This window comes from Hyaena hyaena, unplaced genomic scaffold (genome assembly GCF_003009895.1).
Source record: "Hyaena hyaena isolate Hyena2069 unplaced genomic scaffold, ASM300989v1 scaffold_431, whole genome shotgun sequence".
Classification (NCBI taxonomy): Eukaryota; Metazoa; Chordata; class Mammalia; order Carnivora; family Hyaenidae; genus Hyaena; species Hyaena hyaena.
Genome location: NW_024081055.1, coordinates 298,245 through 322,201, shown reverse-complemented (window position 1 = coordinate 322,201; position 23,957 = coordinate 298,245). Strand labels below are relative to the sequence as shown.

At 42.4% G+C, this 23,957-nt stretch overlaps 1 protein-coding gene and 1 non-coding gene across 2 annotated transcripts in view; both read left to right on the top strand.

Moving 5' to 3' along the window:
- Positions 1 to 23,695, top strand: part of LVRN (laeverin) — a 73,227-nt gene extending 49,532 nt beyond the window's left edge. Inside the window, exons 14-20 of the mRNA XM_039252603.1 lie at positions 3,053 to 3,206; positions 5,321 to 5,415; positions 7,364 to 7,471; positions 8,854 to 9,021; positions 9,460 to 9,597; positions 17,696 to 17,771; positions 22,254 to 23,695. Of these exons, the coding sequence (XP_039108534.1) occupies positions 3,053 to 3,206; positions 5,321 to 5,415; positions 7,364 to 7,471; positions 8,854 to 9,021; positions 9,460 to 9,597; positions 17,696 to 17,771; positions 22,254 to 22,394 (880 nt within the window). The 3' untranslated portion in view covers positions 22,395 to 23,695. The remainder of the gene's footprint in view (positions 1 to 3,052; positions 3,207 to 5,320; positions 5,416 to 7,363; positions 7,472 to 8,853; positions 9,022 to 9,459; positions 9,598 to 17,695; positions 17,772 to 22,253) is intronic.
- LOC120245525 lies at positions 20,305 to 20,492 on the top strand. The gene has a single exon (XR_005531812.1). It is a non-coding gene; the product is annotated as a U2 spliceosomal RNA (small nuclear RNA).
- Positions 23,696 to 23,957: the final 262 nt, after the last annotated feature.

Genomic DNA, 23,957 nt, shown 5'->3' with positions numbered 1-23,957 from the left:
CCACGAGATTATGACGTGAGCTGAAGTCGGATGCTTGACCGACTGAGCCACCCAGGCACCCCTCTTCACTCATGGTTTTAAAGCATACCTGGAGAGCTTTATAAAAAAATAATAACAATCAGATCTCTGTGAAATGAAACTGATTCTTCAGTGTATACAAGGCCCAACTTATTAGGATTAGGATCAAATTCCTTGGATACAGTGGAATTTTATTATAACATAAAAGTTGCTGGGATATGCAACAGCGTGCATGTACTTTGAGTGCGTTGTGCTAAATGAAATATGCCAGTCACAAAAAGGCAAATACTATGTGCTTCCTCTTATAGGAGTCACTCAGAGTAGTAAGGATCATAAAGACAAAAAGAGGGAGGGTATTTCCCCGGGGACCACAGGGAGGGAGAATAAGGAGTTGGTGTTTAATGAGAAGAGAGTTTCAGTTCTACAAGATGAAAGTGTAATTAGACATTAAAAAAAATTATTTTTAGTGTTTATTTTTGAGAGAGAGAGAAAAAAAGAGAGAGAGAGAGAACAAGCAAGGCAAGGACAGAGAGAGGGAGACAAAGAATCCGAAGCAGGCTCCAGGCTCTGAGCCGTCAGCACAGAGCCTGATGCAGGGCTTGAACTCAGAAACTGTGAGATCATGACCTGAGCCAGAGTCAGACAATTAACCGACTGAGCTGCTCAGGCGCCCCTAATTCAATATAAAGGAGAAATTTTAAAAGGATGCAGTAGAGAAGACATCAATTAAAAAAGGTCATAGAATTTAACTATTTACTATAACTATTTATACAATTATCACATAAAGTGTAAGAATCATTATTTTAAAAATTTCCAGCAAGAGTAAGAACTCAGGTAAAAGTACAAATGATTCAGGCTTAGTATTTATAAAGGGCCATTAACTGTTAAAATGGGTAAATGTAGGAAGATTGTAGATGCATTGGTATTTTTCTGTGATACTGTAAGTTAAGGAAATAGTGACATGTCCCCCTGCCCCCCCAAAAAAAGAATTGCTAGAAATAGACAATCAATTGAGATTTTGAAGTGATTTTTTTTTACCCTAGGCTGATGGCCATAGCTATAGTTTTAACGAGGTATGCCCTATATTTTAGTATACTACAGAATTAGATTCAATTTCTATCACATTTATTCAGTATAAGCCGTGCTAAGTATTTAACTAGGTAGGTAAATTAATATGTGCTCAGATAATAAGTTTTAAGACAATAAAATTAAGAGGTTTACATAATAAATTATCCAGTGTGTTCTCTCTCTTTTGCCTGTCCTGTTTCTTGAATGGATATCTGTTTATTTATCCTTCATTCCTTTACTACCTTTTCCTCTGTGACCCGCGACACATGCCCTTGCCCGCTGTCCCCGCTGACACCCCTCTCTAAGACGGAGACTTCTCTTTTAGCCTCCCAAGACTGGAATATGCAAACTCGGTTCTCTTCCTGTGTCTGACATTTCTTCCTGCTGCTCTGAGCATCCTTAAGACCAATCATGGTTATTAGGCACCTGGGTGGCTCAGCTGGTTAAGTATCCAACTCTTGATTTCAGCTCAGCTCATGACATTGAGGTTCGTGAGTTTGAGCCCCGCATCAGGCTCTGTGCTGACAGCATGAAGCCTGCTTAGGATTCTCTCTCTCCTTCTCTCTCTGCTCCTCACTCTCCACCCCCAATAAATAAACTTAAAAAATATATAAAAAGACCAATCATGCTTATTTTCTCTCGCTTTTCTCTTATGGTTTCCGTCATCATTTTACTATGTGTACATACAACACCCAGCAGATACAAGATAATCAGGAAAGCTTCACAAAAGGATCATGATTTCTACATCTGCATCTCCACCTGTCCCCTCCCGTCTTCGGTTTATCCTGTGGTCATTTACATTCAGGATTTCGCCCGCTGTACTTCATTTCTGTCTCTCAATTTCTCCCGCCATCAATTTCTCTCTGTCTGTCAAAGTACCACTGTACTTCCCATAGCCCAGATGGGAAGCATCAGAGGTATTCAGGACTCCTCGCTCTGTCTCCATCTGCCATCTAGCCAACCTGTCTCACCTGTTTGCTCCTGAGGATGTCTTTTGGATTCTCACCTGACTTAACCAGTCCCTGCTTCTATGCTAAGCCAAGTGCTCACCATTTTTTACTTAGCCATTTGCATGAGCCTCAGCCTTCATTCAGTTCCTTTTAATACCATTCTGTCTCCTTCCACACTGTGCAATAGAGTTTGTCGGCATCAGCTTCTTGACGTTACCCCAGTTGTTTAAACACCTTCCCGCCACATGTAAATTCTTTGTCTTGACATTCAAGGCTCTCTGCAGCTTCAGTCTGCACAGGGCAGGGGCAATCCTGCCCCTCTTGACTCCGCCCAGAAGAAATCCTGTGTCTCAATTGCGTGGTCTGCTCATTACACCAATCCCTGCTTGATCTTATTTGTCATAAGCAGCCTTCCTCTTTCTCTCTATCCATTTCCATCCTACCCATCCTTCATCACCTGTCTCAAGTTCCTCCTCCAGGAAGCCTTCCCTGACTTTTCCACCACATGCCTGTTTTCTTCCTCTGCTACTTGATTCTGGGACTCATTAACAGCTTCTTTTGCAAAAGTCTCAGCTAGCTCTTCACTGGAATAATAAGTTCCCCACTGGTAGACAACAGTTGTGTCCTACATACCAGTGTGTGTTACCACAAATGGTGGCAGAGCATTAGAGAATGACTTCTATTTAATATTTGGTGAATGAAAATTAGACTCTCGTAAGAACACATACTAAATGCACCAGTATCCTTTTGCCCAATGAGCTGTCCAACACTTGGCCTGGATTTTCCCATAGCCTCCTAAAATTTGGGCACTGGAATGTACCAAGTTGCAGTAGAGGGCGTGTCAGCATGGCTTGGCTCCCATTTATCAATGAGATGGACCCTTTACCCTCTCCTCGCTTCTTCCTTCCACATACCTTGTTGAAGTCAGGCATCGAAGCATGGAACAAATACGGAGAGTGTGCACGTCATTTAGCAAGTGGAGGTTTTTTGAGTGTGTATTTTTTTGAACCAAACAGAAACAATTATATTGAGATTGAAACAGCACTTGATTTAACCAAGTACCTTGCTGAAGAAGATGAAATCATAGTATGGTATGCAGTCTTGGTGAACCTGGTAACCAAGGATCTTGTTTTTGATGTGAACAACTATGATATGTACCCATTATTAAAGGTAATTTCCTTCTTTGTTATGGGGTTTTAAAAAAATCCTCTCTTCCTCTTTCCATATCTAGACAACATCGGTGAAACACATCTTTCCTGAAGTAATCGTCTATTCATTCCATATATACATTCATTTTCCTAGGGACAGCTGGTTCTTTTTTTTTTTAATGTTTAATTTATTTCAGAGAGAGAGAGAGAGAGAGCAAGCATGGGCAGAGGAGGGTCAGAGAGAAAGGGAGACACAGAATCCAAAACAGGCTCCAGGCTCTGAGCTAGCTGTTAGCACAGAGCCTGATGCAGGGCTTGAACTCACAAACCATGAGATCATGACCTGAACTAAAGCTAGACGCTCAACTGACTGAGCCACCCAGGTGCCCCAGGGACAGCTGGTTATTCTTAAAAGAAAACACTTTAGTCATAGACCTGATATAGAAGTTGAGAATGAGAGAAATTTAGTAAGGTCTTTAATTCTTGGTGAAGTAACAGCTGCCCTAAGAACCCAGGAGTGGATGGAAATGGTATGCCTTTTCTCGTACAGCAACTATTTTCCCAAGAGATTGTTAGCCAAACAGAAAGACTTTTAAAAGATATTTATTTATTTTTGAGAGAGATGGGGGGGCAGGTGCAGAGGGAGAGGGGGACAGGGGATCTGAAACAGGCTCCCCACTGACAGTAGAGAGCCCAATGCAAGGCTCAAACTCGGGAAGCGAACTCACAAACCATGAGGTCATGGCCTGAGCCAAAGTCAGACACTCTACTGAATGAGCCACCCAGGCGCCTCTGAACAGAAGAAATTAAAAAAACAAACAAACCCATACTCATAATTGAAATACTCCAATTTACAGAACTAGCACTTCACCAGAGAAGTATGTTTCAGAAAAAAGTGCCGGTTTTGAAGCTGATTTTGATGTTGGCAAGTGAGAGAGGGAAATTTGAATTAATGAGGCAATGACACATCATCATAACTGAAACAGTATAAAAGGAGGGAAGTTCTATGTTTAGATCTTAAACAGTGACCAGAAGAAAGACGGGCCAGGGGAAACCAAAGCAACAGTTGAGGAGCAACCCTTGGGGGAGGTAGAGACCAGACACAAACGAGAAAGTGTGCCATGTAATAATGCCAAGTGAGCTTCTGGGGGAGGCTGAGGGCGAGATCACAAATACCTCAGGGGCCCAGACTTTCCTTCCTGTGCTGTCCAGAGTGCTGGTGGAAGCATCCTTGAGTGTGGGGATGGTGACCGAGGAAAAAAGTCACTTAACTCTTCATGTGATCAAGGTGGCTTGTTGATGACATTGGATGCCCAGTTCTGGGTAAAGAATTAAAAACTAGTATTTGATTTTTAAAAATTTCAGTGAATAACATCTACATCTACTTTGCTTTTAGGGATATACTATAAATGGATAGCTTTAAAAAATGTTTATTTTTTGAGAGAGAGTGAGACAGAGCATGAGCCAGGGAGGGGCAGAGAGGGAGGGAGACAGAATCCGAAGCAGGCTCTAGGCTCTGAGCTGTCAGCACAGAGCCCGATGTGGGGCTCAAACTCATGAACTGCGAGATTATGACCTGAGCCGAAGTCGGATGCTTAACCTACTGAGCCACCCAGGTGCCCCTAAGTAGATAACTTTTACAATCCTATTATTTACCTGCTGATAGCTCAGTTGAAGAAACTCTGCTTTAGACTCAGAACTTAAAATGGTCCAAAGCATAAATCACTTCTCTTTATTTTCTTGAAGGTGTAGATCCTAAGCATGGAGATGTTAAGGTAGAAAGTTTAATGGCTTTATATTTTTACGTTCCTTTCTCTACGTTTCAGGTGATATTAAGTGGTAATAATAGCTAATACTATTGAGTTCCTACATGCTAGGCAATGCATTCACACACAGAACATTGTTTTGTCGTCCCCAAACTGTAATATTGGTATTCTTGTCAGTTCCGTTTTACCAGTGAGGAAACTGATGTAGAGAGGTTACAAAATAAACCAGTTTTACATTTGTAACAAATAAAGCTATGTCTGAAAACGTAGCAGTCACTTCTCTACTAATGTCTTTTCAGACAGAGAAATATGATGTGAATTCAGTGTTGCGAGCCAAAATTAACAGTGGGTTTTTCCTTATTGTTTGTAGAAATATCTATTAAAGAGACTTATCTCAGTATGGAATATGTATTCAACTGTAATTCGTGAAAATGTGACAGCACTACAAGATGACTATTTAGCCCTGTAAGTATTTGGGGAGCAGTCACAATTCAATAACACGATTCGTATGAATAGATAGGCTCCCAGATTCATATTAATAAGATCTGGACACCTTTCACTGAGAGATCGTGTATGCTTTTTGAGAACAGTAGCTTGGGGATTGGTGAGCTACCTGTACCTGTACCCTATAATTATTTCCCATAGTTAGGGATCTTAATTTAGCTGCAGAGCACATGCATGTAGAAACAGAAATTTATAGCTTTGGACTCTCAAATCTTAGGCTATGAGGTGAGATCATGAGTAAGTGTGTCCTTCTATTGACAAAGGGTTGTGCTGAGCAAAGCCAGCCCATACCAGTGAATTGAAGGGCATGGGGAGGCCACTAGAGAAAAAAGTCCTTCCTGCATGTTATTGGTGACAGAAAGTCTCCCACTCATTATACAAATACGATGAGAGAAGTTGCCTGAAATATTTGAGCCATTTGCTTGTGAGCGTGAGTAAGTTGCACATGATTTTCCTATCATTGGTTTGGTGAGGAGAGTAAGCGTGTTATCGTGATGGTCTGAGAAGGAGGGTGAAAGACAAAACAGGACTGTGGTACCCCTGGCCTCCCTGTGACCCGAGGGTTGTAGTGGAGTTAAGGGCGCTTCTAGATTTAGGGAGGGAATTTGTTATCTACCATGGCTCAGGAATTATGGTTACAGCTCTGGTCCACGTCAAACTGAAATCAATGAGACCAAGCAAGAAATGCAGAATACACAAAATGTGATGATTCTCTCTCAAGAGTATCCTTCTAAGAGGGGAGACATTTCAGTGCTAGGGCGCGTGACTGGAAGGACATGGGGTTGACCAGACACGTAAGGGAAAGATGGCGAGGACTAGCTGGGATAGCAAGTGGGCAGGCCAGCTGCGCGAATGAACAGGAAGGCAAAAGTGTGTTCACACAGGCAGCACAGATGTTAAACAGCCATATCCTTGGCTCTCCTAAACTGGACAAAAGTGACCTGCGTTTTGGAGCATCCCAGGGCCAGTTCTCTTCAGACTAACTGTGGGGAGTTGTACTTCTAGAGAATTCCATCTTTTGGCAGCCAACTTGGGATGGGTAGGGAGAGGATGTGAGTGTGTAAATGAATGCTTAGAACCCTCTCTCTGAGGTCCTCCTCCCTTGGACATTCTTCTCCTTATCAGAAAGTCAGGCCAGGCTCGGTTGAAACCAGAGGATGGAGCAACCAAATGTGGCCCTTGCATTTTCTGGAAACTTGTGGCCACTTAGGGTTCCTTTACCTCTGACTCCAAGTCAGAGAGTATAGCAAGATGTACCTCAAAGGCATCGCTTATCTGGATTTATGATTACCCTTCATTGTATTCTTTTGAACTTATAAACCGTAATGTGTAGCCCTGCTCAGCTATCAAAACAACAAAAATCTCTGGCCTTTTTCTGGACATGAGCATAATAACCAAGAGAGTAGAGGAAGAAACAGAAATTCAAGCTAGGGAAAGCATATTGTCCAAAGGGAGAAAGAAACCATTCCTTCTCTATCCCGTGTATGGAGAAAAAACTTTATTTTTAAGGTATTAGATCACATATTCCAAAGCCGCCTTCTTTTTCTGTCCATAAAGCAAATTATTGTAAAAGCGAGGAAAAATGAATTGATAACAGCTGTGGAGTGTGTATTCACAAGTATGTTTGCGGGAGATGAGGGATGGCAGTAATTTATTTCCAACTTTCAAAAAATACCAATCTTAGGAGTTTATTTGGTGCCTGAGAGCCTCTCAGCAAATATTTATCTGAGCCTTAAATAAGTTTGCCATCCACAAAAGCTATTTTTTTTTTTTAACAAACTTGATGTTATTGGAAGGATAATTTAAAATACCCATCCTTTTATGAAACCCAGGTACTTGGAGGCAGGAAAAAAACCGAATGTAGTAAACGAAGCAAAATAAAATATTTTTCTTTGTGCTTTCCTTTAAGAGTGGCTCTGGAAAAACTTTTTGAAACTGCATGTTGGTTGGGCCTTGAAGACTGTCTTCAGCTGTCAAGAGAACTCTTCAAAAACTGGACGAACCATCCAGAGAATGAGTAATTTGGAGTCTTATTTCGGTGGTTCTTTGATGGTTTATTATTGTGATGTATATGTAAGGATGTCCACGCAGCTCATTCTCTATGAATTGGCATTTCCACTGAGAGCTGAGACCAAGACTCTGTCTTTCTGGTTTTACTGCATTCCCTCTAATGCATCCCTGTCGGTGGACACTTGGGGAATGTGACCATAAGACATGAAACCAGGGGCGCTTGGCTGGTTCAGTTGGTAGAGCATCTGACTCTTCACTTCAAGGTTGTGAGTTCAAGCCCCACATTGGGTGTGGCGATTACTTAAAAAAAAAAGATATGAGCCTAAGCTGAATTATCAGCATACATATTTCCTTCTTTCTTAAACCTCCTTAGTTTCTTAACTGATCTGATGATTTCTTCCCATGATATAAATGCTAATGATGGTTTCTAGATCCCTACTTTTGACCTTTGTATCTGAGATCTCCTTGTTTTTTTCTAGATACATCCTTCTAAATAAATAACAACTTAGATTACACATATGAGTGAAATCATATAATATTTGACTTATTTTGCTTACCATAATACACTTTAGCTCCATCAACATTGTTGCAAAGGGCTAGATTTTATTCTTTCTGATTGCTCAGGAATATTCCATTGTACGTATGTATGTATATACCACAACTTCTTTATCAATTCATCAGTCGATGGACACTGGGTTCTCTCCGTAATCTGGCTATTGTTGATAACACTGCTATAAACATTAGGGTGCATGTGCCCCTTCACATCAGCATTTTTGTATCCTTTGGATAAACTGGCTATTGTTGATTAAGGAACAAAACAGATGAACATAGAAGAAGAGAAGGACAAATAAAATAAGAAAAACAGAAATAAGAAAATAAGACATTCTTTTTTAAATGTTTGTTTATTTTTAAGAGAGCAAGTAAATGGGGGAGGGGCAGAGAGAGAGAGAAGACAGAGGATCTGAATCGGGCTCCGTGATCACAGCAGTGAGCCCAATGTGGGGTTCAAAGTTACGAACCATGAGAGCGTGACCTAAGCTGAAGTCAGACACTCAACCCACTGAGCCACCCAGGAACTCCTAAGAGACTTTAACTACAGAGAAAAAACTGAAGGTTGCTGGTGGGGAGGTGGGTGGGGGGTGGGGTAGATGGGTGATGTGCATTAAGGAGGCCACTTGTTGGGATGAGCACTGGGTGTTGTATGGAAGGGATGAATCACTGATTTCTACTCCCGAAACCAATACTATACTACATGTTAACTACCTTGAATTTAAATTAACACACACACACACACACACACACACACACACACACACGTATATATATTTAACAACCTAAATAAATGTATAAATTAACTACTATCATATCATTCCACCTTCTGCCTTACAGAATACCTTATCCAATTAAAAGTGTAGTTTTATGTTATGGCATTGCTTTTGGAAGTGATGAAGAATGGGACTTTTTGTTAAATATGTATGCTAATAAAACAAAGGAGGAAGAAAGGATTCAACTCGCTTATGCAATGAGCTGCAGTAAAGACCCATGGATACTTCACAGGTAACCTGGCTAACTTATCTTTAAAGTTCCCAGAAGAGAGGGTGCCTGGGTGGGTCAGTCAGTTAAGCATCTGACTTTGGCTCAGGTCATGATCTCATGGTTCATGAGTTTGAGGCCCACATCGGGCTCTCTGTTGTCAGCACGGAGCCTGCTTTCGATCCCCTGTCATCTTCTCTCTGTCCCTCCCTGGCTCTCTCTCTGTCTCAAAAATAAATAAACATGAAAAATATTAAAAAAATAAAAAGGTCCTGGCAGAGAGGTGCAATTCATAAACCAAGGAGAGAAAAACAGAACATGTGCTTGTATAGGAGTTAAAATAATACCTATTTGTGCGCTACTGACTCAGACCCCTAAGGAATCTTAAGTCCATTTGTTGAAATTTGCTCTTTATGTTGGATAATGTTTGCATATTTCTTTTCTACACATGCATTTTTGCAGATATCTGGAGTACGCCATCATGGCGGGTCCATTCACTTTTAATGAAACAAATATAATGGAAGTTGTGGCGGAATCCGAAGTAGGCCGCTACATCGCGAAGGACTTTTTAATCAACAATTGGCAAGCTGTGAGTGTAAGGTAAGGAGGAAATAGGCGACCTCTTTCATACAGGTCACTGGTTTGGGGCCAGAAGCTCAGCTTTAGCCCGTCTAGATCCCCAGAATACTTTGCCTGGACCAGAAGAGTGATGATTTTCCTTGCACTCAGTCTCATTTGTGGAAGAGAAGGTCGCTTATCCCCAGTTTTGACTTTCTGTGTGAAAATGGATTTTCACGTACCTACCTTAGTTTCCCCATTGTGCCCACTAAGAAGTTTGTCGTAAGAGACAGAGAGTAGAGCAAGTCATGTTTTTTGGTGTGAGTGCACAGCACCCATTCACTTATTTCATGAAGCAGACCACTATATTTCAAGAAACAGCAATGCTCATCACTTCCCCAGCCTGCATGTTGCTCACGTCTTATTTGTCATAATATTCTCTTTACATATCTGGGTTCCATATTCTTAAATGTTTCACATTTCTCATCTTTTAAGATTAAATCTGCGTGCTTTATAGCTCCCTGTTGGGGAAAATATATGCTGACAGGCAAAAATCAGACAGCCTCGCGTCGGGCTCTGTGCTGTCAGCTCGGAGCCTGGAGCCTATTTCGGATTCTGTGTCTCCTTCTCTCTCTGCTTCTCCCCTGCTCACACTCTGTCTCTCTCTCTCTCTTTCAAAAATAAATAAACGCTAACAATTTTAAAAAATCAGACAGCATGCCCTTGAGGACTGGTCTTTCTAGAAAATGACTTAATCATACCTTCCTGAAAGCCTAGAATAATATGTCCTACAAGTGCTCACAGACTCTAGAATTGGCAGATACAAAGTAGCCAACAGTTGAGGTTCAAACACCTGTAAAGGTGGAAGATGCCTTTTGCAAATAAGTTTATCCTTGTGGAACAGAAAGTATGTTTAGAATATAAATGTTTAAAGAATGAGAATATGGCTCCCGTACGGAACAAAAGCATGGGATGTTTTTTTTTTTTGTGTACATTCATTGAGTTCCTTTACAACACCAAAATATTGTGCTTTTCAATCAGAAATTTACAACATGCAATGAACCTGGGTGGCTCATTTGGTCAAGCATTTGACTTTGGCTCAGATCATGATCTCATGGTTGGTGGGTTCAGGCCCTGCATCAGGCTCTCTGCTGTCAGTGTGGAGCCTGCTTCAGATCCTCTGTCTCCTTCTCTCTCTGCCCCTCCCCCTCTCAAAAATAAATAAACATTAAAAAAAAAGAAATTTACAAGAGGTAGGTAGAGACCTATTTTTATAGTCTTATTTTTATGGCTCATCAGTTGAACACATTTAGCATATTCACATATTAAGAAAATTGACCTTACATCCAGTTTTATATTTTCTATCATTCTAAGTTCATTGCTTTGGAGGGTCTTTGGAGTTCCTTAAGTTTCCTCAGATTCCTAAAACCTTGGGGGTAAATGATGTCTTCCATTCTTGCTTCAGTCATTAAAGATAATACCCTCCTTCCTAGGACCTACTGGGAATTTGGGAGTTAGGATATAAGTCAGAATAATTGACATTGTTCCCCGTGTTCCCTGAGATTTCAGTGATCCCACACTCCCAGGGGTGTTTTTTCATTTCTGTTCTCTCTCTGGAGTTTGTAACAACAGCCCTGTCTCCACCTGGCTTTGCCTGGCCTGGGAGGTCACCTTTCCACTTGCTGCTGTGGTCATGTTGCCCAGGGGCACTCACTTCAGCTACAGTCCTTGACTCTTTCCTTCCTATGCTTCCTACCACGCAATCTAGTAGCACTTTGGGAATGAAAATGTTGAGAGAGCAGCTCCTTTAAGAGATATGTTCCAGGGCGCCTGGGTAGCTTAGTTGGTTGAGTGTCTGACTTCACCTCAGGCCATGATCTCGCAGTTCATGAGTTTGAGCCCCACATCGGGCTCTGTGCTGGTGGCTCAGAGCCTGGAGCCTGTTTCAGATTCTGTGTCTCCCTCTCTCTCTGCACCCCCCCACTTATGCTCTGTCTCCCCCTCTCTTAAAAATAAATAAACATTTAAAAAACATTTAAAAAAATAAATATGTTTTGATTTGCCCAACTTGTAGTGACCACCGGCTGTTGATTCCTCCAACCCTTCCCATGCACTGTTGGGTCCCAAGAAAGACAGAGGTTCACAGTTATGAACCAGTCTTAGTATCTAACAGTGCCTGGCACCTGGTACGTCCTTATATAAGTGTTGAGAATTGAATTTATTATCGTTGTGGCTCATAGTGACATGGTGCCTACCACTCAAGCAGATGACCCCAGCCACAAGGTTGGAAATCACCTACAGTGGTGAAGAAACCCCAAGACTCTCAAGCCCACCCACCCACCCACCTTTAAAATGAAAATCTGCCAGGCGCCTGGGTGGCTCAGTTGGGTAAGCATCTGACTTTGGCTCAGGTCATGATCTCATGGTTCATGAGTCCAAGCCCTACATCACACTGTCTGATGTTGGCACAGAACCTGGACACCACTTAGGATCCTTTGTCCCCCCGTCTCTCTCTGCACTTCACCCCGTCTCAAAAATAAACATTAGAAAAATATAAAAATAAACATATACATAAAAGCAGAATCTGCCAAAAAAAAAAGGGCAGGATATCTGCACCTTTCACTAGCTCCCCAGGTGGCTCTGAAACAGTTTAACCTGGGACCAGTAGACGCCTGATTCAACCATTAGCTAAGGCTGCATTGCCCAATATGATTGCCACTAGCTAACATATGGGCATTTGAACTGAAATTTGAATTGATTAAAATGAAATAAGATTTGAAATTCAGGTCCGCAGTTGTACTAGCCCTGTTCTAAGAGCACAATGCGTCCAAGCAGCCACCACATTTTGGACAGCTCGGATGTAGACATTGTCATCGCTGCAGAGGGTTCAGCTGGACAGCATTGCTCCTGGGGGTAATGAGCCCCTTAATTCATTTTTTCCTCTCGTCTCCTTCACACATGGCCCATGTGCCAAGGAAGCTCCCAAAATGCCTTTGACCAACGCATAGGGAAGATTCCTCTCAATTTAAGTGACTTGATGTGTGTTTTAACTTTTATTCCTCAGAAGAACCCTTTATCTGTGTTTAGAGAATGAGAACATGTTGGTCAGACTCTCTGAAAAGTCCACTGTGTAGCAATTTATTTAAATGCATAACAGTATTAAATGGAGAGAATTGCTCCCCTTTCTTTTTAACTTTAATTGGGTCTTGTTAACCTCAGGGAACTCCTAGAATTATAAATGTATGAACTTTTAAAAAAATTATTTATTTTGAGAGAGTATGAGTGGGGTAAGGGCAAAGAGAGAGGAGAGAGAGAATCCCAAGCAGGCTCCATCCGCACTGTCAGTGCAGAGCCTGACGCGGCACTCAAACTCACAAACTGTGAGATCAAGACCAGAACTGAGATCAAGAGTTGGACATTTAACCAACTGAGCCACCCAGGTGCCCCTCAATGTATGAACTTTTAATCCATGGCTTGAATATTTTTGTCTCTTATCAATAAAATGTCATGCCCATAAAACAGATAGCTATTTATAGCAAATTCAGCTTACTCCTCTCATACATTATGCTACAACAAGCCTTTCAGACTCAAATAAGTTTGCTTTCTATATCAAATACATTTGTTTTGGAGGAGGGCACTTGTGGGGATGAGCACTGGGTGTTATATGGAAACCAACTTGACAATAAACTATTTAAAATAAAAAAAACAAAAAACAAATACATTTGTTTCTTTTTTATTTTTTAATGTTTTATTTATTTCTGAGATAGAGACAAAGAGAGAGAGAGAGACAGCATGAGCAGGGGAGGGTCAGAGAGAGAGGGAGATACAGGATCTGAAACAACCTCCAGGCTCTGAGCTGGCTGTCAGCACAGAGCCCAACATGGGGCTCAAACCCACAAACCATGAGATCATGACCTGAGCCGAAGTTGGACACTTAACCGACTGAGCCACCCAGGCACGCCTAAATACATTTTTTAAAATTTTTTATTCATTTATTTCACATTAATTGTAATATTCACCAATCTTGCTGGATTTTGCCAATAATTTGGTTTCAATAAATGGTGCTAATATTTATGGATTGTTAGAAAGGAAGTGAAATTCAAGTTAATAATTTAACCATTATATATACTAAAAATGGCACAAGAATGCTTGCTTAATTCTTTGTACCTCAGAGGAATTATAATCATCATTTACTTCAAGAGTTATATTTGAGGGGCACCTTGGTGGCTCAGTCGGGTAAGCATCTGACTTTGGCTCAGGTCATGATCTCATGGTCTGTGGGTTCAAGCCCTGCATCAGGCTCTGTGCTGATAGAGCCTGGAGCCTGCTTCGGATTCTGTGTCTCTCCCTCCTCCCCCTCATCCCCCCCACTTGCATTCTGTCTCTCTCTCTCTTAAAAATAAATAAACATTTTAAAAAATTAAGTTACATTTGACAGGAAGACTAACATGTTACCTGTCTTCATACAATGATAAAGACAGCATGAAAGGGTAAATTTTACCTTAATTACATGAAAAAGACTTATTCTGAATTTGCTGAAATGTGACTGATGACCAGCAAGTTAGGTATGAAATTAGCATATTCCAGTATGTTCCACCAAGTATAGTTCATAGAAGACGTTGGTCAGCCTTCTGTGAACAAGAAAGACAGTCTCCCGGTCAGGTTGGGAAGTGTCTGCTTTAACTTCCACTTTTTGCAAATTCACAGTCTACGCTAGCATCATAAAGACCCCAAGAAGCCCCATAGAGGGAAATCTAGAGTTTTCCACACCCTTCTTCCTGCATCTTATAGCCGTAACCATATATGTAATGTAAAGAGAGTGTCATTTTGCCAGGCAATTGGTTGTTCTGGGGGAGAAACAGATAAGAAGCTGAATTCTCTGACCTTCTTCTCTGGAATGGTAACTGAATCAACAACTGTGTGTTGTTTACCTTTTAACATCTCAGCCTTGGTTTCCTCTTACATAAAATGAAAGGTATTCTATTGGATCAATTCCAAGGTTCCTTCTCATAATAAAAAAAAGTTCCTAGTTCCCCCATGCCAAGGCACAGTCAGTTTAAGCTCTTGTCAGGGACATGAGGTAATGAGGACATGATATCCGACAGATGGTGGAGAGGAGAGCTGGAGAAGGTTTGGGTGAACCCAAAGAGAAGAATGGTGTATGTGTGGGATTTGAACAAGCAGTTGGGGAAAATTACCTTCTGCACAGAGCACAGGACACCGGGAAATGCCTCCGGGCAGGACTGACTTGGGACCCGGCACAGTAAGTGGCTGGAGCTCAGGGCTCAGGAACAGAGTAGATGGGGCTGTGTTAAGGGCACCAGCAACAGCGGTTCGGGAACATCTCCCCCTCAACCTGGGGATGGAATTCTTCCCAGGAAGCCTCATCTGAAACTATGCTTTGGAATATTTGTACTGAGGAAAACAGCTTTGGTTTGGGCCTGCCCCTCACTCCCATGTTTAGGGTACTGGTCTGGTTGCTGTGGGGTATTTGAGTTGATTATTGGGCCGAGGAGGATCTTTTGAGGCCTGATGGGAATGAAGGAGCCTCCAGTGACCATAAAGGCATTTTGCAGGCTGCAGAAAAACACGCTATGGTTATGCAGCTGTGGATAGGTCTTATGGAAGAAGGGGTGGATGTAGAGATGAGGCAGTAGGATTTGCAGAAGTTGTTACTGTAGGTGGTAGAAAGCCTCTCTGTGCCCTGGCGTCCTTGTCAAGTGCTTCTGGCTTTTTTACAACAATGTAGACTTTGCAGCCTCCTGGGAAACCCTAGCTTTATGTGAATACGGAGTTCAAGGTATGATCAGTTTCCAAATCAACTAATCCAGAAGGAAATCTTACTGCCCTCTTCACCAAACACTTGATTTCTTCTTCAAATACTGTTAACATTGGCTAAAGTCCTGAGAGCGAAAGCTTGCACATGTCCCTGCTCCGTCTCTGTTGTGTTTCATCATGGGGAGCATGGAGCTTCTGAAGGGAGAAATGGAGCACAAGCAAAAGGAGAGAAGTCAGGTGATACGGAGTATGGCACCCAAGCCCTGAACGGCCGATTCCCACTGCTTGTCAGCGGGTCAGGCCAGGTGCCTTGGTGTTCCCGTGCTTGTCTCATGCCCATGCTTGCCACGGGAGATCAGACATGATAGGGGAAGGGAGGGAATTATTCCCCCGTCATGAGAGAAAGGAGAGAGACAGAAGGTGATCCAGACAAGAGGGGCCCAAATCCCTGTGCACACCCTAGCACAGAATGTTACCAATGTTTTAAGTTTATTTTTGAGAGAGTGTGGGAGGGGAGGGGCAGAGAGAAAGGAAGAGAGAGAGAGAGAGAAAATCCCAAACAGACTCAGCACTGTCAGTGCAGAGCCCAACAGAGGGCTCGAACTCACAAACTGTGAGATCATGACCTGAGCCGAAATCAAGGGTTGGACACTAAGCTCAACAGACCAAGCCACCCAGGCATCCCTGAACGTTACTGATTTTTTAAAGCACTAAGCAAACTGACACACGTTGTCTCTGGTCTCTCCATGTATCTGACCACTGGCAGGATAAACTATTTGTAATGTATATATTTTTGCTCAGTAATATTTCAGAGATTGCTCTCTCAACAAGAAGGACAGATCATCTCTGTCTCGGAAATACCTCCTCTTGCAATTTGCTAGAATAGTAAAGGATGAAGTGCGCCAGGTACTCTGATAGGTGCTTCTATATACAGCATCTTATTTCATCTCCAGAACAATGCTTTTAATTATATGCTAGTACCGATCTTTTACAAGTTATAAATTACTCAAGATAATTTCAAACCTAGCCCTGCCTCTCAAGGTAGTTTTCCTCCTCTGTCTGGTAGAAAACCACACATTTAGGGCCCTAGGTAGCTTTCCACATTTTTGTTTTAAAGTTTGGAACTCAGGTTTTGGTTTTGTTTTTTTTTTTCAAATGTTGCCAAATTTCTTGAGTCATTTCATAGGCTTTTAATACCTGGCCAATCAAAATGGAGAACTAAGGGGCGCCTGGGTGGCTCAGTCTGTTGAGTGTCTGACTTTGACTCAGCTCATGATCTCATGATTTGTGAGTTTGAGCCCCGCTTTGGATTCTGTGCTGACAGCTCAGAGCCTAGAGCCTGCTTCGAATTCTCTGTCTCCCTCTCTCTTTCTGCCTCTCCCCACTCATGCTCTGTCTCTTTCTCAAAAATAAATAAACATTAAATTTTTTTTTAAAAAAAGGAGAACTAAGAAGTGTGTCCTCTTTTCCTATAGAAACAGATATTACATGAGGTCTTGCAATTTTTAGTTTCAAGTATACAGTTTTGAAGTAAGTCAATCGTGTGTATTAACCATCAACTATCAATAAAACGGTGATTCAACCCTTTTTTGTTCCATCCAAAACATTAACCCTATTTTAATTTTCTTTCTTCTTTAATGCATCCAAAAGTCCTTATTTACCTTTTTAACTTCAGCAAGGCTTTGGGAAGGTATGTATCTGCTATATTTCCCTAACAATGTTTCCTGGGGTTTTGTTGCGAGTGATCACTGTTGGATGTTCAGGGAGACTAAACCAGAAGGGACGTTAGAGTCACCGTGCCTCTTAGAGGGAACAGAAATACTTAGCCCTTCGGAGATCACCAACATCTTGAGAATCTCCAAAGACACGGATCCTTTCTCCAAAAACAAGATACAAATTCAAAATTTTAAATAGGCTTTTAGGGTCGTTTAGCCAGAGTTTCCGAAAGTGATTCCCTATATCAATAACAAGCTGTTAAGGGGCATAATTTTGCATATTTACTTACCCCCTTATAAATTGTCTCAATTTGAGGTATGTGACCACTATTTTAACCGCTTCATTTAAAAAGATAAAAGCAGTTGTTGTTGTTGTTTTTAAGAGCTTTTTATATTTGAATAAAGGTTTTAGAACTATGTGTACACAAATCGATTTGAACTGTAGACGTTTCCTTAGTGCTGCTGAAATTCTCTATATAATAGCTTCCCTATTAAATGATGATACTAAACTCATTCATATATGGTTTTGCTTAGATTTGGGAGATAGGAACCGGTAGGGGCTATACAGGGCTATACCTGCTGTATAAAGTATCACTTTATCTTGCAAAACATTTTCCACTTCTGATTAGCATCTTGTTGCTTTGTAGGTATGGGACACAATCACTGGTTACTCTAATGTGCATAATAGGGAGAACCATAAATACTGATTTACAGATCACAGAGGTGAGTACTTTAGTTATTGTGAATTGTAACAATAATTCAGAAGCCATTTTTAAATGTAATTTGGAATCACTAAAATTAAAAACAACAGGCTTGGGGCGCCTGAGTGGCTCAGTGGGTTAAGCATCCTACTTCTGCTCAGGTCATGCTTGCGGTTTATGAATTCAAGCCCCGCGTCGGGTTCTGTGTTGACAGCTCAGAGCCTGGAGCCTGCTTTGGATTCTGTCTCTCTCTCTGCTCCTCCCCCGTTCACATACTGCCTCTCTCTTTCAGAAAAAAATAAAATTAAAAATAAATGAAAAACAACAGGCTTATTTGAATTATTATAGTCCCTGCCTCTACTGGTGTTATTTTCACTGTGTGCAGGAAATGATTTTAATTCTCTCTTGCTCCTGAAATAGAGACAGATCATTCTTGTTCACAGAGGACTGGACTCCATTCTTCCTCACCTAACTTACTGCAGGGGACTCTGGCCAGGACCCTGGGAACCAGGCTGGTCTTCCCTGCATCCCAGCCCTCCTATTCCTGCGAGATCTTGCCTGGCTGTCAAAGCTTCAGTAGCTCATTACAGCTTTTAGAAGAGATTTTATCATCTTTTCATTAGTGTCCTTTATAACCTGGCCCCATCTGCCTCTCCGGCTTCATTTCTGCCCACCTCACCACTGAGCATCAGGGAATAAAAGAGACAGACACTCCCAAATATTTTTCTCTAGTTAGACTGTACCACCTACAGGTTTTTTTACATTTGCATGTTGTTTCACATTTTCCAGATTTTGGAAACACTGTACCTTCTGATCTGGGTGACTTCACCATGCCTGGCCTCGGCTGGATAATCCCTAGTTACCCTTTAAGACCCTGCTCGAAACACCTGTTCCAGGAATTTTTCAATCAACTGATTTATACCTTCTCCTTATCCATGCTCCTCAATCATTCTATGAATCTCTGTATGCTGGTGCTAACTACATTATACTGTAATTGGGGTATAAATATGTCTACTCCCCAAAGCTATAATGAGCTACCTGAGGACGGAGACCACATTTTAGTCATATCTGTATTCTAGAAACTAACCATGGAGCTTGCCTAGGCTCTGCTTTCTCTGGCTGATTTTCTTCTTAGGCAAAGTTTCTCCACACCAAGGCAGGCACAGCTCAGGCTTATGTCAGCCTCAGCACTATCGCTTGCAGGAGAAGAGGTCCTTGCTCACCCAATGTCAAGTTTCAGCCTTGTGGCATGACCCTGGTTGGTCCTATGTGGGTCACATGCACCAATTATTGTGTCTGGTGGGGGTGGGGAATGAAATACTCCACTGGCCTCACCTGGGTCAAGTGCCCACCTTTGGAGCCAACCCCACTCAAACCACAGGCCCTGGGATAGGAGAGAATAGCTCTGGAAAGAAAAGGAGATCCTATAACCAGAAAGTAAACCAAGGGGCCAAAGCATATGTCTATTAAAAAAAACATCACACACACACACACACACACACACACACACACAGTGTAAAACAAGGGTAATATATAAATACAACCTCCACACACCCAATAGTGTAGATAAAATTAGAAAGATTTGCAATACCAAACACTGACAGAGAGGTGAAGCAACCAGAACTCTCTTTTTCTGCTGGTGAGAATATAACATGGTACAACAATTTTGGAAAATAGGCAGTATTTTATTTTATTAAAACACTTTTTTCTTATTTTAATTTATTTTTGAGAGTGAGACAGAGCACAAGCAGGGGAAGGGCAGAGAGACAGAGGGAGACACAGAATCCAAAGCAGGCTCCGAGCTGTCAGCACAGAGCCCAATGTGGGGCTCGAACCAATGGACCAGGAGATCATGACCTGAGCTGAAGTTGGACGCCCAACCGAGCCACCCAGGCACCCCAAGGCAGTATTTTAAAATGTCACTTAGACACAGAGTGACCTAACAATTCCATTTTTAGGTGTTTTTACTCAAGAGACATTAAAGCCTACATCCACACGAAGACTTGTACATGAATATTCATAGCAGTTTGATTCACACTGGCCAGAAACTGGAAATCATCCAAACATCCATCAATAGGTGAATTGATAAGAAAAATGTAATATATCCACACCAGGGAATATACCCTGCAATAAAAAAGAAAAAGAATAGGTTTGTGTAACAGCATGGATAGATCTCAAGATGATATTGGGAGTTTAAAACACACACACACACACATACACACACTCGAAGAAATGCAAATATAATGTCTGATGTTAAAAGGCAGATGGATGGCTGCCTGGGACAGAGGGAGAGCTGGATTGCAAAGTGTCTGAAGGGATTTGTGGGTAGTGGAAGTGGACTATACTTGAACATGGCTATGTGTTTCACAGGTGTATACAGTCATCACAACTGTACACTTTGTACACTAAGTGAATACAATTTATTGTCCATCAATGTCATTTCAATAGACGTCATTAATTTTGTTTTTAAATGGATGAGTACAAATTAAACATCATGGCCTGAAACGATATTCCTAAGAACAGAAGGGGCCTGTGTAAATAAGAAAGGAAACTCAATCGCTTCTCAGCCTTTTGGCTAAGATCAAGCCTCATATCTGTTCTTATAGGTTTTATAGCTGATATATCCTCTATCCGAGGACAACATAGTATATGAATTTGGGGAGCAGGGAGATAGAATAGGAGCTTGCTTGTCCCCTCCATGGATTGAGCTGGTTAAAAAAGAAGAAAGAAAAATCAACTTCCCTGTCACAGCAAATAGACCAATACACACATAAGTCATAAAGGCCCGAAGTTTGATCATGAGCCAGAAAAAGAGAGAGAAGCAGTGAGCTGTGTACTTGTTATTAAGAGAGAGGAAGAACCACTAATTCCTAAAGGAATGCTCTCTGTTTGGGTGTTGGCCTGCCTGAGTCTGACCTGCAAAGACGTGATTTACAGGGATTCTCTGCACAAGACAGTGAAGGGCACACCCAGAAATGCTGGAGGGAACACTCTGCAGTGAGGACGAGTTTGTGCTAGTATCTTCCTTTATTTTTAATGTTTGTTTATTTTTGTGAGAGAGAGAGAGCATGAGCAGGGGAGGGGCAGAGAGAGAGGGAGACAGAATCCAAAGTAGGCTCCAGGCTCTGAGCTGTCAGCGCAGAGCCCGATGCGGGGCTTGAACTCATGAACCATGAGACCATGACCTGACCTGAGCCAAACTCTGATGCTCGCCTGGCTGAGTCACCCAGGCTCCCCAGTCCCACAGCAGGTAGGTGTGGGAGAGGGTGGGAGGTCTGTTCCTGGCTCCTTAACCTGCATTTTCCTCCAAACTTACTTTTCTTTGACATTGTAATTAGTCTCAGTGCCCCTATTTCTACTCAATTTCAAGAACATTAGGGTTTGAGTGACAGTTTGTGAGCTGGGATAGGTACACACTCATCTCATCTGTTCTAAACTCTAATCCAGTGACACAGAAATAGACTTTTGGAATATAACTTATTAGTTTATTGGGGTCTGGCTGATGCACAATATTGAGGTAGATGTTTCCATAAATAAATGCTCCAGCTGACCCCCTAAAGGAATCTGGCCAGTGGACAAAACTACTGTCTCAATATTCTTTTTTTTAAAAGTTTATTTTTGAGGGAGAGTACATGCAGGGGAAGGACAGAGATAGGGGAACAGAGGATCCAAAGCAGGCTTCACGCTGGCAGCAATGAGCCTGGTGTGGGGCTGGAACTCATTAACTGGAGACATTGACCTGAGCCAAAGTTGGATGCTCAACTGACTGAACCACCCAGGCGCCCTATTTCAATATCCGTTTTAAAAATAACTTAAAAAATTTTTAATATTAATTTATTTTTGAGAGAGAGAGCGAGAGAGAGAGACAGAGCATGAGCAGGGGAGAGGCAGAGAGAGAGGGAGACACAGAACCCGAAGCAGGCTCCAGGCTCTGCTCTGTCAGCGCAGAGCCCCACGTAGAGCTCGAACTCATGAACCATGAGATTATGACCTGAGCTGAAGTCGGGGGCTTAACGGACTGAGCCACCCAGGCACCACCCACCCCTGCCCATCCCAATATTCTTAAATAAAGTATAACCACTTGTAAAGACACAGGTGTTAGGTGCCAGGTCTGAGCTTTAGGAGCTGCAAAGTTTCTTTTGAGATAAGAGACAATCTCACTGTATCTCTGCCCACAAATCGTGTATAATACCCGGCATGTATTCAGTAAAGCATTATCAGGCACCTACTGTGTGCCCTTGGGGGAGAGAGCAGTGAACAAAATAGATGAAGTCCCCATTCCATAGACAGAACCTGCCTCTGATTCTTCAGGGTAGGTGTGTAGCCTCCACATTTTCTCGGTGCCAGGCTCCCCAGAACAGGTGACCTAGGAGCGCACCTTCCCACCCGCCCCAGCCCACGACGGCCATTTGCAAAACCGTGTTGCCCTGAACATGTGCTTGGCCGCATTCTGGCTAAAGGAGACCTGAGTTTGCACTGACCGACCTTCCCTTTGTCCTTCAAGCTGCAGCAGTTTTTCGGGAACATGTTGGAAGAGCACCAAAGGCTCACGGTTCATGCCAAATTACAGACCATAAAGAACAAAAATCTAGAAAACAGGAAGCGCAACGCCAGGATGACCGCATGGCTCCGGAAAAACACGTAACGGAGTGGCCACTTCCGGCGCCCCTCATGCCCGCCATCATGTAGTCTGTGCGGTTTTGTCCTCCAATACTTTGTGAGTCTGGAAAACCTCATGTGCTGTTGTTCATGTGTCCTTCACATTTACTCCTCGGAGTCCTTCCCGCTCCTCCCATGGTGTCACGTCGGCCGTCAGGCTCAGGGACGGCTGAGGGTTTGGCCAGGGCTGCTGCGTCTCGGGGGGAGATTTTTCATTCACTTCGTGTTGGGCTGTAAAACCACAGAATTTACTTTAACTGCCTTGTGAAAACAAGTTCACCTTAGAAAGTCTTGCTTGTTCTGTTGTGAGAGGCAGTGGGATGTCAAATCCGTTGGCCAAACGCGGACATTCTTTTCTAAGGGAAAGAGAGATTTGCAGCACTCCGGGGTTTGTCTGGTTGAAAAGCATAATGAGCAAATAACACAGCAGCTTTATATAAAGGAACAGAAACCGAAGAACTAATTGTCCCTAGCACTTAGCAAAGCCAAGGAAAGCTCGTTTTAAGAAGGAAGAGGTCATTTTATGAGCCGTGCTAAGTGCCTTAAAGGCAAGCGACGTGTCTTCTGCCCATTGCCCTCTCCCTGCAGTGCCCCGTAGTCTTGTGTTTACAGTTTACAGGCTACTGAGCCTTTATCTGTTACAAAAAGAGCCAGGATCGAAGGATCCATGAAGTGCCCTTCGGATGGCTGTTCTGGAAGCCGGAATGAGAGGAAGGCTTTGCCCTGAAGCTGGAGGCTGTGTACTCACCTGTGGGCCAGACACTCGTCCGGCCAAAGTTTATGTGCAAAAATAAAGATGTCAACAGACAGTAGCAATTAGGGGCAGATCTTCAGCAATGAGGGAAGTGGCCAAATACAGAGAAATAGAACTAAAAGGCTAACCAGAGAATAAGCTTTACGGCTTTGTCTTCAGGGGACTGAGTTTGAAATGTGGTTTCATCTGGCCAAATCCAATCTCCTGGTAGTTGGGAGAACTTTAGAAGCATTCATCAATGACAGTGTATGTATGGAATTAGCTTAGTTTCATTACGCAGGATTAACTCGGGACAGCTAAGGCAAAGCACCCGCCTCTAGAGTTTGTGTGTGTATGATTTGATTCTGTGTTTCCACGTTGATTTTGTTTGTGTAGAATGGGGGTAAAACTACAGATCTCTGATCTACCTCAGAGTGATGTAAAGATGAAGGAAAATGTCAGTTAAATGCCTTTAAAAATGTTGTATGACCTCAAGGCGACGCGACCTAAGGTTTTTCTCTCTTGCTCGTTGCAAATGAAAACGCAGAACCAAAGTTTGCTTTTGTATTTATTTCACACAAGGAGTCTCCCTGAGTGAGTGGATGTGGTTATGAAAACCAACCAAAGCACCACCCCCTCAGACTTGATCATGGGTCATAGGTCAGACAGAGAGTTTTCTTCTCTAAATTTGCAAATTTAAAATGGAGGCACCTGGGGGCTCAGTCGGTTAAGCGGTTAAATGTCCAACTTCGGCTAAGGTCATGATCTCACAGTTCGTGGGTTCGAGCCCTGCGGCGGGCTCTATGATGACAGGTC